At 37.2% G+C, this 14,028-nt stretch overlaps 1 protein-coding gene across 1 annotated transcript; it reads left to right on the top strand.

The window, feature by feature from the left end:
• The first annotated feature begins 4,855 nt into the window (after positions 1-4,855).
• Positions 4,856-8,583, top strand: LOC113350471 (potassium transporter 5-like). Its single transcript, XM_026594610.1, has 9 exons — positions 4,856-5,268; positions 5,407-5,629; positions 5,708-5,956; positions 6,044-6,094; positions 6,199-6,459; positions 6,541-6,593; positions 6,692-6,806; positions 6,906-7,160; positions 7,312-8,583. The coding sequence occupies exons 1-9, from the start codon at positions 5,098-5,100 to the stop codon at positions 8,292-8,294; spliced, it is 2,361 nt and encodes a 786-aa protein (XP_026450395.1). The 5' UTR covers positions 4,856-5,097; the 3' UTR covers positions 8,295-8,583.
• The last annotated feature ends 5,445 nt before the right edge of the window (positions 8,584-14,028 follow it).

Below are 14,028 nucleotides of genomic sequence, written 5' to 3'. Positions count from 1 at the left end.
TACCCTTATATATTCGGAGGATATGATAACATTTTTATCCTCCGATTTTAATCGGAAGACAAAAATTTACCCAGACTTCCGATTGTAGTCGGTGCAGTATTAGAATGATTTCTGTTTCATTTTTTCCATTTCTTTTTCATTTTTGAGTTGTTAGAATTATAGAGAAGAAGGTGAAGGAAAAAAGGGAAAACCCATTTTATCACTACAAAAATGGATGGATATGAAGAAGAAGGTGAGAATCATGGTGAAGATGATTTGGGGTATATGTTGAATGATCCAAACTTTTGTGGAGAGGAAAACCTAGACGACCCTTTCATGGAAGAAAATGGAGAATCGCCTGATATTGAAGCTAACGATGCATGTAAAACACAGGTATTGTGTTAAGAAACTCAAATACTAGATTTGCATGCGTTTGTGTGCTTTTGTAAACAAGAAAAATCGATTATTGCATGCATTGAATGCCATGAACTACCCAGATTCGGTAGATAATTTCTCGAATATAACACACTGAGTACCAAATATGTATATTCGGTAGTTCCAAGATAGTAGTTTAATGCCGAATATGAGGAAAAAAACCCAAACTGGTTTTCCAAAAAAATCTACATTCGGTAGTTATGTAGAGTTATTCACCTCCGAATGGCCCCAAAAACGAATTCCTCAAAAAATTTCAAAACTCAGTATTCTTATCCTTTACAATCGGTAATAGTTTAATATTATTTGACTGCCGAATATAACAGTGGCCTCAAAATAAAATTTCCGAAAACTTGAAAATCGGATGTTTATCGATTAAAGTTATCTCCCGGTGGATAATTTTTTTTGTAAAGTCCCGAATGTACGATAGCCCAAAAATCTGAATTTGGGAAAAACTGATACTTTTCAAATTTTGAACTTGCAATAATCGGAAGTAAACTTAGTTACCCAAACTTACGAATATGGGTTTTCTAACCTTCTATATTGGCCCGTGGAACCACCTAGAGCCATGGCATGGTTTGTTTTGAACTTGTAATATTCGGAGGATAATTTTTTTTTGTAAAGTCCCGAATGTACGATGGCCCAAAAATCAGAATTTGGGAAAAACTGATACTTTTCAAATTTTGAACTTGCAATAATCGGAAGTAAACTTAGTTACCCAAACTTCCGAATATGGGTTGTCTAACCTTCTATATTGGCCCTTGGAACCACCTAGAGCCATGGCATGGTTTGTTTTGAACTTGTAATATTCGGAGAATAATTTTTTTTTGTAAAGTCCCGAATGTACGATGGCCTAAAAATCAGAATTTGGGAAAAACTGATACTTTTCAAATTTTGAACTTGCAATAATCGGAAGTAAACTTAGTTACCCAAACTTCCGAATATGGGTTGTCTAACCTTCTATATTGGCCCTTGGAACCACCTAGAGCCATGGCATGGTTTGTTTTGAACTTGTAATATTCGGAGGATAATTTTTTTTTTTGTAAAGTCCTGAATGTACGATGGCCCAAAAATCAGAATTTGGGAAAAACTGATACTTTTCAAATTTTGAACTTGCAATAATCGGAAGTAAACTTAGTTACCCAAACTTCCGAATATGGGTTGTCTAACCTGCATGGTTTGTTTTGAACTTGTAATATTCGGAGGATAATTTTTTCTTGTAAAGTCCCGAATGTATGGTGGCCCAAAAATCAGAATTTGGGAAAAACTGATACTTTTCAAATTTTGAACTTGTAATAATCGGAAGTAAACTTAGTTACCCAAACTTCCGAATGTACAACACAAATCATTGTCATTTATCTGCTCTTCTTTACTTTACGACTGTGACTACCTCCCAGTCCTGCACGACCACGGGTTTGATCAAAGCTGTAATGTTGATCTGTCTTGTTCTGTAACTTGCATGCCTCCTAAACTCTGCTGTTGTTGTCTCTTCATCCCAACCTAAACACTTTTTAGTTAGAGCATAAAGTTGTGCCCAACTTAACTTCTTTGTGTAGTTAAACTTCACAGTTGTGCCTTGGTCGGGAAGGTTAAGAATCTGCACAACATCATCCGGAGTAATCGTCATCTCCCCAAACGGCATATAGAAAGTATCGGTCTCAGGATACATTCTCTCCACGAACGCCGATATGGCCACACGATCATGTTCCAACAATGAATTCTCGGCGGCATTAGCTAACCCCGAGTTGGCAAAAATTGACTTGAACCTTTCACATTCACCAGATAAAGGCCACGCAAGCATTTTTGTTGGTGCGGCGGTAGGTTTGAGTAGACAGACCGCATCTTGATGATCCTATTAAAGTACATAAAAAAATCCTTAATACAAATATTACGATATAACACATAGACAATACATTAATAAAAAATAGTAATTTTATTACCTCTGTTTCGTATATTTCTCTGGCCCATGAGTCTTTGTATCCAAATAGCAATTTTCCTCCATCCGCCGGTAACCCAAGGATTGTGCCTGCTGGAATACCCTTCTTCTTCAAGTGCTGAGGGACAAGATGTGATGCTTTCTTAGCAATATCCTTCTTTACACCATCTTTTTCTTTTTTGGCTTTTTGGGTACCACTTGGTTGTCCTTCTTCTTCTACTCTTGGCACTGGATCAACTGGTTCAATTTCATGGTGGGGTGTAACTTGGGAAGCAATTGGTTCTGCACTTTGTTGAGCGGCTTGTTCAACACTTGGTTGCACCCCTTGTTCACTGCCTTGTTGTTCTACACTTTTTTCAGCACTTGGTTGCACTCCTTGTTGACTGCTTTGTTCTTGTAAGCTTTGTTGAGCACTTGAATTATCTTTGGCACTCCTTTCCCTCCTAGAACTAGCTGTCACTTTCTTCCTCCTTTCTCGACTTTTTCTAAACAACAAAGAAAGGAACAATATTTACAAACTATACAATCGGAAGACAAAGTATGGAAATATAACCCGAATGTACACATTCAGACGTAAAAATACACATACTGTTCCCGAATACAAAACAATCGAAAGCTAATCAAACATATTTACAACCGAATATGCATCAATTGGAGTTCAGATGCTCTAAATTTTTCATCCTACACAATCGGAAGAAAAAGTACAAAACTATAACCCGAATAAACAAATTCGGAAGTAAGAAGACACATATTTTTCCCGAATGAAAAACAATCGGAATATAACTAAACATGTTTACCACCGAATATTCATCAACTGGAGTTCATAAACTCTAAAATTTTATCCTACACAATCGGAGGTATAAAACATTATATTGTCTTCCGAATAAATACTGGCCCCAAAATGAGATTTTTCCTATATCAGAAATTTTGAGATTTTTTCAATATATTCGGTAGTGAGTGTACTTCCGAATACTGTGTGTCTACTTAAATATATTCGGGATCCAAAAAATTCATTAAACTACCGATTATTACCAGTTTGTATCCAGGAAGATATGGCCAACAATATTCGGCCGATAACCATCAAATATTTCTCCTGAATACTGTCGATGTTCTTGAGAAATGAAGAACACGACTACATTCGGAAGTAAATAAGCATAAATATCGCCCAAATCTGGATAAATAACCGAAAACCCTAGAAATTTTTTTTCTCGATTCGTCGAAATAAACCCAAAAATGATAGATTCTTACCTAATTGGGTCCATTTGAAGTTGACGAAGTGTTTGACTATCGGAATCGCAACCACCGACTACATCGACGGGTACTTCTTCTTCGCGTTCTTCTTCATTTGCAGCAACAATTTCTTTATTTCTTGCTAAAATCCCAATCTTTGGATCGATACCCCGAGCAACGTTTTTGGTTCTAGGTCTGTGGGTTTCATTTCCCTTATCAATTGTTTTATAAACGAATCGACGATGTTTTGATTTTACGATTCGCGGCGATGTTTCGGTTGAACACAAGAACGAGGGAAAGTCTTTTTTTCTTCCACAATCGGAAAATAATATGAAACTGGAAGAAGAAGAGTTGAAATGAGTAGAATTTTTTTTGATTTGGTTTTTATACAGTTTTACCAGAAAGGCATTTATTTAACTTCAATATCATATAGGGTACCCCTTAACTAGAGTCTTTGGCTGGGTATAAATTGATGGCCCCTAAATCCTTTCGGGTGGCCCCTAAAAACGCGAGGTAAAAAAGAAATCAATAATATGTCATATTATAATGTAATGTAAAATAAGTAGGATTGATATAGGGAGATACCATATTTCACGCGCATTACCAAATTGATCAAACATAAGAATTCTCACCGCTGGATCTTCTGGATTGGTGACCCTCTGTGGATCTTTTGCTATCCCCTGTATCAATCGTGGTAAAAATAACCAATAATATATTCTTATTAATTGATTCCTAAGCATCAAACAAATTCAATAATATATAGCTAGCGTGCTTGCTCTCTCATGTCAACGATCGATTATAGTTCTATTAGATGACTGCTATAAGGGTACACTTTTTTGCTAAGTAAAGGACCGACATAGAGGTAACCAACTCTAGTATACTTGATGCAACTGTTGAAATATACCTGTGACATGTAGCGTTTTTCGCCCAACACTCACAACAGGGTGACTATCACCCCTTTGATATTATAGTGGAAACTTTCGTCAAAATCTGCCTGATATTATATGACTTGAAACTTAAATCTCAATAGTTGTTAAGGGATATCCTCAATAGTTGAGCAGTAGATGACCAATCCCCATCCCCGGCCATCTTATTCGTCATGCAACCACGGAGAGACCGTTAAAATGAAACCTTGACCACATATCGATGTAAGTTCATGCATCTAGCTAGGAGGCTATACTAGACAGGCATCACTGGAGAAGGTTAGTTTTCGATCAAATAAAAAGGAATTAGTTTAATGTAATTGACTCTAAATTATTGGACGATCCAAAAATGCAGAACGATCTTCCAAATAAGCGTTGAAGTTAAAATCCTTGAATCTTTCATGGGAGTTTGCCTTCAAACGCCACTGACTTAGTTTCATGTTAAACTTGTTAACTCTCTACAGGTTGTCTGTTAACAACTACTCTTTTCAATATATATATAAGAAATGAAGACTTAATCAACCTTTTTTACTCTCCTATAAATTAATCAAGGCTGCTGGTGAACAAAAGAAATCCAAAGAATCGAACCACTGAAAAATGGGAGACTTTGATCAGAAGAGTAATGAGATCGGAGATGCAGCGGCAACGACTGAACAAGTCGAGAAGGGATTGAAAGAACGGAAGGTTTCCTGGGGAAAGCTTGGCCGTATAGATTCACTGAACAGGGAAGCTGGAAAAGTTTCTAATGAACCAGGTCACAAGAATAAGGTTTGTCCCGTTAACTTCTAGCAGCTCCTATAACATTTTAATTAATTCTGCAAAGTTTGTTGATCATCTTTTTTATTTTCTGATCGGTAACAAAGTTTGTTGATCTTGATGTTTGCTTATTCTGTATGAATGTAACAGTTGGACTGGAAAACGACACTGAGCTTGGCGTTCCAGAGTGTTGGAGTGATTTATGGAGACGTAGGAACATCTCCACTCTACGTATACTCCAGCACCTTCTTGGATGGGATCAAGCACAAGGATGACCTGCTGGGTGTTTTGTCTCTCATCATTTACACATTAGCAATCTCTCCGATGATTAAATATGTCTTTATCGTTTTGTGGGCTAATGACCATGGCAACGGTGAGTTCGTTTTTTCAACTTACCTGCTATATATTTCCACTTATATGAAGGTTGACAACTTATTCATGACTACTGTAGGAGGAACTTTTGCACTCTATTCCTTGATATGCCGCTACGCAAAGGTAGGATTAATACCTAATCAGCAGCCAGAGGACAGGGAGCTATCACACTATAAACTGGACAAACCATCAAGCCAGTTGAAGAGAGCTCAAAAGATAAAAGAAAGACTAGAGAACAGTAAAGCTATGCAAATTTCACTCTTCTGTCTCACAATCTTAGGGATTGGCATGATTATTGGAGATGGAATTTTGACTCCAGCCATCTCAGGTGAGCTTAGTAAATATTTATTTCGGGTGATTTACTTACGCAAAACATCTGTCTAACTGAAGACAATTGAAATTGTATATGTTGCAGTGCTTTCCGCAGTTGGTGGCATCAAGTCGTCGGCAAAATCTCTCAATCAAGGTAGATTTGAATTGCAAATCAAGAGCGTATCTTCTAAAATGAAATGGACCTTTTCATTTAACTGCATTTTGTCTTGAGTATTTTTCTTTTATTTGACTGTTTAGATGCCGTCGTCTGGATTTCCGTGGTAATCTTGCTCCTTCTGTTCTCTGCACAACGGTACGGCACAGACAAAGTTGGCAGTACGTTCGCTCCAATCATCCTTGTATGGTTTGCTTTCATCAGTCTCACTGGTCTCTACAATTTATTCAAGCATGATGTGACTGTATTACGTGCATTTAATCCAATGTACATAATACGCTATTTCCAACGAAATGGCAAGAATGCATGGATATCTCTTGGTGGGGTTGTGCTGTGCATTACAGGTAAGTGATATTGATCATTTTTTCATAAGATGCATACATTTAACAGCTAGATTTGCTAAGTATGAGTACTATATCTAACAGGAACTGAAGCTATGTTTGCTGATCTCGGTCATTTCTCGGTCCGCGCAATTCAAGTATGTTTCCGAAAATTTTTGAAAAAAATCTAAAAATAGATAATTTAGAAGGACAGGAAATAAGTTAAAAATTGCTTTTCTTTACCATGGTATTGCAGATCAGTTTCTCCGGGGTTGTTTTTCCGGCACTACTATCCTGTTATATCGGGCAAGCTGCATACCTCTCCAAATTTCAGGATGACGTTCATGATACTTTTTACAAGTCAATTCCAAGTAAGACAATCCAAACTGAAGTCCCGGTATTAGTTCTTGCACACAGTTTTGAAAGCAATAGGCTAATCTCATAACCAATCGACTTGTTCTTAATGACAGAGCCAATATACTGGCCAACCTTCGTTGTTGCTGTTGCTGCTGCAATTATTGCTAGCCAAGCTATGATATCCGCAGCTTTTTCAATCATAACACAAGCTCTAAGTCTTGGGGCCTTTCCGAGGGTTAAAGTTATTCACACTTCTGCTAAGTATGAAGGACAAGTTTACATTCCTGAGCTCAACTACTTTATTATGATTGCCACTGTTCTAGTCACGCTTATATTCCGAACTACCGAACAGATCGGTAATGCATATGGTAAGTTAACTAATTTTAATAATTTTGGTACCATGATTAGAAATAGCTAGAAATCTGTATCAAGAACGCAGGAATCGAGGTGCTTTACGTCATGATTGACATAATGAGCGTTACGTGAACCTCATTTCAAAATTGAACTTTGGGCATGCAGGAATTGCGGTGCTTTCTGTGATGGTAATCACAACTCATATGGTCACTCTCATAATGCTATTCATTTGGAAAACAAGCATCTGGCTGGTAGCACTATTCTATATAGTGTTAGCTTCAATTGAATTAACATATTTATCGGCAGTCCTATCTAAATTCACAAAAGGAGGTTACCTTCCAGTGGCATTAGCGCTAATTCTTATGGCAGTGATGGGTATATGGCACTATGTTCACAAGAAAAGATATATGTTTGAGCTTAAAAACAAAACGTCTGGCGAGTTTGTCAGAGATCTTGTCAAGAACGAAAATGTAAACAGAATTCCTGGAATAGGTCTTCTATACTCCGAGCTCGTACAAGGCATCCCACCGATATTCCCACACTTTATTGCCAATATACCATCCATACACTCAGTCTTGGTGTTTGTTTCGATAAAACGGATCCCAGTCAGTAAAGTGGCAGCCGAGGAACGTTTTCTTTTCAGACAGGTTGAACGGAAAGACTACCGAATGTTCCGTTGTGTGGCACGTTACGGATATAATGATGCTGTCGCAAAATCAGAAGAGTTTGAGCAAGATTTGGTCCAAAATATGAAAGAGTTCATCCAATATGAGTCTTACGTTCTGGAATATGGATCTACTGAAAATACAAATACAAACCAGTTAGCTGCAGAAGTGGTTAGCGTGCCCCATTCCGGTCAGATTGCAGCTGCTGGAACTCCGTCATCGAATTCATCCAGTGGAATTCATACTGCGCCGCTCGTAGATGCTGACAAAGAGATAGAGTTTGTACAGAAAGCAATGGAAAAGGGTGTGGTGTACCTACTGGGAGAAACAGAAGTGGTGGCAGAGGAGAATTCCTCTATACTAAAGCGGGCAGTGGTTAACTACTTCTACCATTTCCTGAGAAAGAATCTTAGGGAAAGTGACAAGTTGTTGTCGATCCCAAATCGCAAGCTTCTTAAGGTGGGTATGACATATGAGATATAAACTATCTTTTGAAGCTGGTCTCTTACCACAGGGTCATCTAAACCAACAATGGCTCATAATTGGGTGTGTGTGTGCATGTGTGCAGCTTACACTTGAGTGCTGCTTAAAAGCAATTATACGTATATAAAAGGTTTAATGTTTGTTTCCTTGAAGTTAATTAGTCCGGGTGGTGGTTTTTGTTGTAAGTTGAATATTTTTGTTTCTTCTTCAAGTTGCTACGTGGCAACTAACATGGTGAAGTATTATCTCTAATTCTCTATATGCTCAAATATCGGGTTATGATTGTCTACTCATAATTGGCTTTATCTATGCTTTTAAAGCTCATGGTTTGCGGTAGAATATAACTACTTTATTTATGAGATGTTGAGATGCAAAAATGCAATACATTGTACACACAACATGATGTAGTAAAACAAATACTTTCGAGAAAGAGTTTTTGAGTGCTAACTAATTCAGCCTAACTAACAACAAACTACGAATTTTTTTTTTCTTAATAATTCCTCTTATGTATTCCATGGCAATTTAAGTGTTACGCCAATGCACTTTTTTGATATGGAAAATGGGTCATTTGTCCAAATATATTTAAAACATGGTTCAAATGGACGAGTAAAAATTTGTATGGTGAAATGGACATAAAAAAAATAGCAAGGATGAAACTGGATTCATCCTGACTTAAATTTAAAAAATAGTAAGGATGAAACTGGATGCATTCTGATGTAAATTAAAAATAAGAAAAAGTATTTGAAAATGGGTAGGATGAAACTGTTTACATCCTAGCTATTTTTAAATTTTTGTCCATTTAAACAGTATCAAAATCTAAATGTCATTTTCACCCAGGAATTGTTGATCTTGGTCTTTTTAATCAATTTTGTGTTTTTGATACTTACACTCCCCGGGACTAATAGGATTTGTGATATTGAAAAGGAATTTACATCTCCCTAGTTTGAACTGGCATTAGTCTTTTTGTGCACACTTTCATTGAAGATCGTTAATTAGACGTACAAACTATCTCTGTTTCAAAAAAAGATAGGCTTGTTTTATATGTAATTGTACATGAAATAGACCTATCATTTTAAAACGGAGAAAGTAATATTTTTCCTGAAAATTTTGAATCCTGTATAATATGACTAGACCACTAATATCTACTTGCGATCAGTTTAGAATTTTCCCAAGAAATTATACATTACCATATCTAAAGACTTAAAGGCCTAGACAAATAAAGCTCCTACGTTGAATGGTGAGGAAACCCTCGCTTTCTATTAGCCGAGATATTGAGTTTTGCGAAACGAACATTTTGGTGAGGACACTTGGCAACGTATGATTGGTTTGAAAAAACATAATAAGTGATAAAACAACAAGGTGACCAAATATAGTCGACAGAAACTCCAACCATAAGTTAAGAATCAAAAGAACTCCATGTTTCTCAAAATTTATATGGAAACCCAAATATTTTAATATACATAACTTAGCTCCATTTTCTTTTTAATAAATACCTAGACCACCCTCCCATTCTTCTTCTCGAGTTACCGTCCCTCTCTAGATCTATATCGTTCTCACACACCAACACCAACATCGCCTCCACCTCCTGCTTACGAACCACCATCACCAAAACCACAACCATCTCCTGATCTTCAACCATCAAAGTTTCTTTCTCTTCTTCGTTGTCTCCTCCACCACCACTACCGCCTCCTCAATTTTATTTTAGTTGAGATTGTAATTTTGAAGATGATGTTAAAATATTGTTCATTACCGGCCTTGGTGGATTAAATTCGGCTTCGAATCCTCCACCACCAATGAATACAATAGTGGTGGTGGTGGTGGTGAATGCATATCATGGGGGAAATAAACCAGTGATGGAGATCTAATTTGATCTGCTTGTGTTGTGGAAAATGATGAATTTTAGAATGGTAATTCGAAGTGGGCAAATAATTATAATCTTTTTATTTTCATTGATTTTTCAATTGAGTTGGATACTGGATTTTGTTTGTTATAAATTTTATTGGATCTGGGAATTCTATTGGTTTTGATTCTTGGGAATTTTGATGTGTTTAGGTTAAAAGTTACCGACAAGGACTTAAATATGAAATTTTGGGTGCATATGCTTAATCCATTTCAACACCAGCAAAACCAAATATCAAGTGTTTGAGAAATGTCCCACGAAAAATAGAGGTAAAAGTTATTCTTGCTTTCTTTACTCATTTTAAAAGTGATTGAAGTTTCATTATAGCTTATGTCGTTTCCATAAATTGATGAATTGGGTATTTAGTAAACATTTAGGACTCATGATTGTGAAATACAGATATTTTGTCATGTCGATGATGTAAATTACTCATTTCTCGAAAACTACATAGATAACCGTTTTGAGGCTTAGATCAAGGTCATCATGGATTTTATGTTTGATATTCAATGAGCTTGAAAAATGTTGATTCTAAAGATTAACTTTCAGTTGGAACTCCTCCTCCTAGCTCAATAAACATAGTTATTTGATCACCTAATTTTTGCGATTTTGAGTTTATGAATTCTGTGTGTCTCGACAATGGAATACATATGCATAATGGATCAGGAACTTATTGATCTAGTTTGGAAATGAATAGAGAAAATATGGTGACAAAAGATGGAGAAATTTAAGAGGAAAATAAAATGCAAAAGGGAGTGCAGGGCAGGTGACATTTATCTAACCCCTCATTGTATTTGTCGTTTTTCATCCGAAAGTAGAAAGTAATATGGTGCGGGACACTTTACATATATAACAATAGTAGAATCTTCTCCATTTTTATATCTTCTTTTTGTGGTTATTTGAAAATGATGATAAGTTGCAGAATATGTATGTTGAATTATCTGACGGATAACTCAACTATACATTTTATGTACTTAACCACTCTTTACATATTCATAAAAATATTGATAATTGCACCACATAATTGATCTTAATCTAACATTTCTCTTGTCACTGTGCTTGTCAAAAATGTTAGATTATCGACCTTCGGAACAAACTACTATGATTATTATTTACCATGGTCGCGGTTTGTAATGGCAGTCTGTTATAATCATGCCAAAGGTCTTGTGTGGATTTATTAATAGACATGCATAATACCTCCTGTAATTTTTCTTGTAGTTGAATAGAAATTTGCACGAAACCAATTCAATTATGGTTTTATATTATTTATGATGAAACCGATTATGATGAAACCAATTCAATTATGGTTTTATATTATTTATGATGAAACGGAAATTGGTTTCATCTAATTTTTGCAAACTTTTGTCGACGAAACCAATTTGTTGGTGATATAATAATATTTTTTTTGTTGAAACCAATTTTTGTTTCATCTAATATGTGATTTTTTTCTTCATATTTTATGTTGACGAAACCAATCTTGTTGGTGATACGGTAATTTATGTTGAGACGAGCTTTGGTTTCATCCTCAGCTCAGAGGATCCGTAAACGGGTTCAATATTTCCAAGGCTCATTGGAAAATGAGAATTTTGACAATGATGATGTCACGAAGAAGAGAAGTAAGGTTCTCACCGGTACCATTGTTGTAGGAGAATTCGAAACTTCTGATTTTGATTGCTCCAAAAAAGTTGACGGTGGTGGTAGGTTTCATTTTATTGTGTTTCTTTTATGATGAAACCAAATTTTGGTTTCACCTGATTTTTTCCTAGTTTATTCGTCCTGACTTGTAGTCGGCGTGTCTGGTTTCATCATTGAAGTTTGTGTTGGTGAAATGACAATATGTGGAAAAATGATGAAACCAATTTCGGTTTCATCTAGTTTTGGTGAAACCAATTTCGGTTTCATCATTTTTTTCTGTTTGGTTTCATCATTTTTTTCCTGTTTGGTTGAATATTGAACAATGAAATTCATTTTTTGTGGCAGTGGCGGCTGGTTGGTGGTGGTGGTCGGCCATATTGGTGGTGTTGCTCGGCGACGGTGGTGGTCGACGGCAGCAGTGTTCTGTGGTGGTGGTTGGCATCGGCGATGGTAACGCGGTGATGGTGTTGTGGTGGTTGGCGGCGGCGGTGGCGCGGTGGTGGTTGTTGGCGCGGTGGTGGTCGACGGCGGCAGTGTTCTGTGGTGGTGGTTGGCATCGGCGATGGTAACGCGGTGACGGTGTTGTGGTGGTTGGCGGCGGCGGTGGCGCAGTGGTGGTGGGCGGCGGGCGGTGGTGGTGGTGGGCGACGGTGGTAACGGTGGTGGCGCGGTGGGGTTGGCGGTGGCGCGGTGGTGGTGGGCGGCGGTGGTGGTGCGGTGGTGGTGGGCGTCGATGGTGGTGCGGTGGTGGTGGGCGGTGGCGCGGTGGTGGTCGGCGGTGGCTCAGTAGTGGTCGGCGGTATTGTTAGTTGCTGGTGGTGAGTTGTTATCGGTGGTGATAATATAATAAAAATTAAAGGTGGGGTTGATTTTCGTTTTTATTGGGGTGCTTTAAATTAGAAGGGTAATATAGACAGTTTATGTTAAATGGGGTTTTCGTGAACAATTTGTTTTGTTGGATTTTTTGTGCATGGATAGTGACACCTTTGGTGTTTTAACTCGCAGACTATTCAAAAAATAGGAAAAGATAAAAAAAAAAAAAAACCAAATTCAATTTGGAATTCGCGAGGACACTTGGCAACTTATGATTGGTTTAAAAAGAATAGGAAAAAGATAAAAGAAAAGGAAACAAGATTCAATTCGGAATTCGCGAGGACACTTGGCAGCGTATGATTGGTTTAAAAATAATAAAAAAAGATAAAGAAAAGGAAACCAAATTCAATTTGGAATTCCCCAAGGACACTTGGCAAGCGTATGATTGGCTTAAAAATTACAAACTCAAAAGAAAAATCCTAACCTACCGTGTTTGGAATTTTATGGAAGTCCAAACTAAATTTGGAAATCGAGTATCTAACGTATAAAAGGGAGAAAATCCACATATTTTCTATGAAAATGAAATTGAAAAATAAATAAAATATACACATATTCTCCACATATTTAATGTGTTTGCCCGTCACACCAAATTAAAAATACACCCGGGAGAAGCCCCGCGCACACCGACTAAAAAATGCATCGCCGCAGCACGGAGCGAAGCCCTGTGCACACCAAAGTATAAATGCATCCCCACGGGACGGGGCCACACACTAAATAAAAAATGCATCTCCACGGGGCGGGGCGAAGCTCCGCATACACCAAATAAAAAATGCATCTACACGGGACGGGGTGAAGCCTTGTTCACACCAAATCAAAAATGCATCCTCACGGGGCTGGACGGGGCGAAACCCCATACATATCAAATTAAATGAAATAAAATGCCGTAGCATGGGCACAAATCTAATTCAGTTTAGGACAGGTACTAATCACAATTGAAACGGGGTTAACATTTTATACAACCCTTACACCAAAATACTCGTGTATTTTAACCATCTAAAGTATTTTGTAACTTACGAGGTTACATTGTTATTAACAACTATTGTACGTTTAAGGTGGAACACAACAAAGAGATATTAATCCATTGATGGGTGCGATCCGTTGACATGGTTATATTAACATAATCTTCACATTTTAGCGCTATTCTTTTTACCGAGCCCAACCGGCAATGATTTTGAAGCTAATTTTTTGGTGACATGTTCTTCTTATAAGTCTCTACATTCCAACCAAAAGTGAGACCGTTCCGAAATGTATAAAGTCACCATCTACGATTTTGAATATCAGCCGTTGAAAATTAACGGTTGAAATTAAAATTTATGGATGGTGAAGTTT

Source organism: Papaver somniferum, chromosome 2, assembly GCF_003573695.1.
Source record: "Papaver somniferum cultivar HN1 chromosome 2, ASM357369v1, whole genome shotgun sequence".
In the NCBI taxonomy this organism is placed as follows: domain Eukaryota; kingdom Viridiplantae; phylum Streptophyta; class Magnoliopsida; order Ranunculales; family Papaveraceae; genus Papaver; species Papaver somniferum.
Note: the sequence above shows the minus strand (reverse complement) of the source record. Positions and strands in the feature narration are given on the sequence as shown.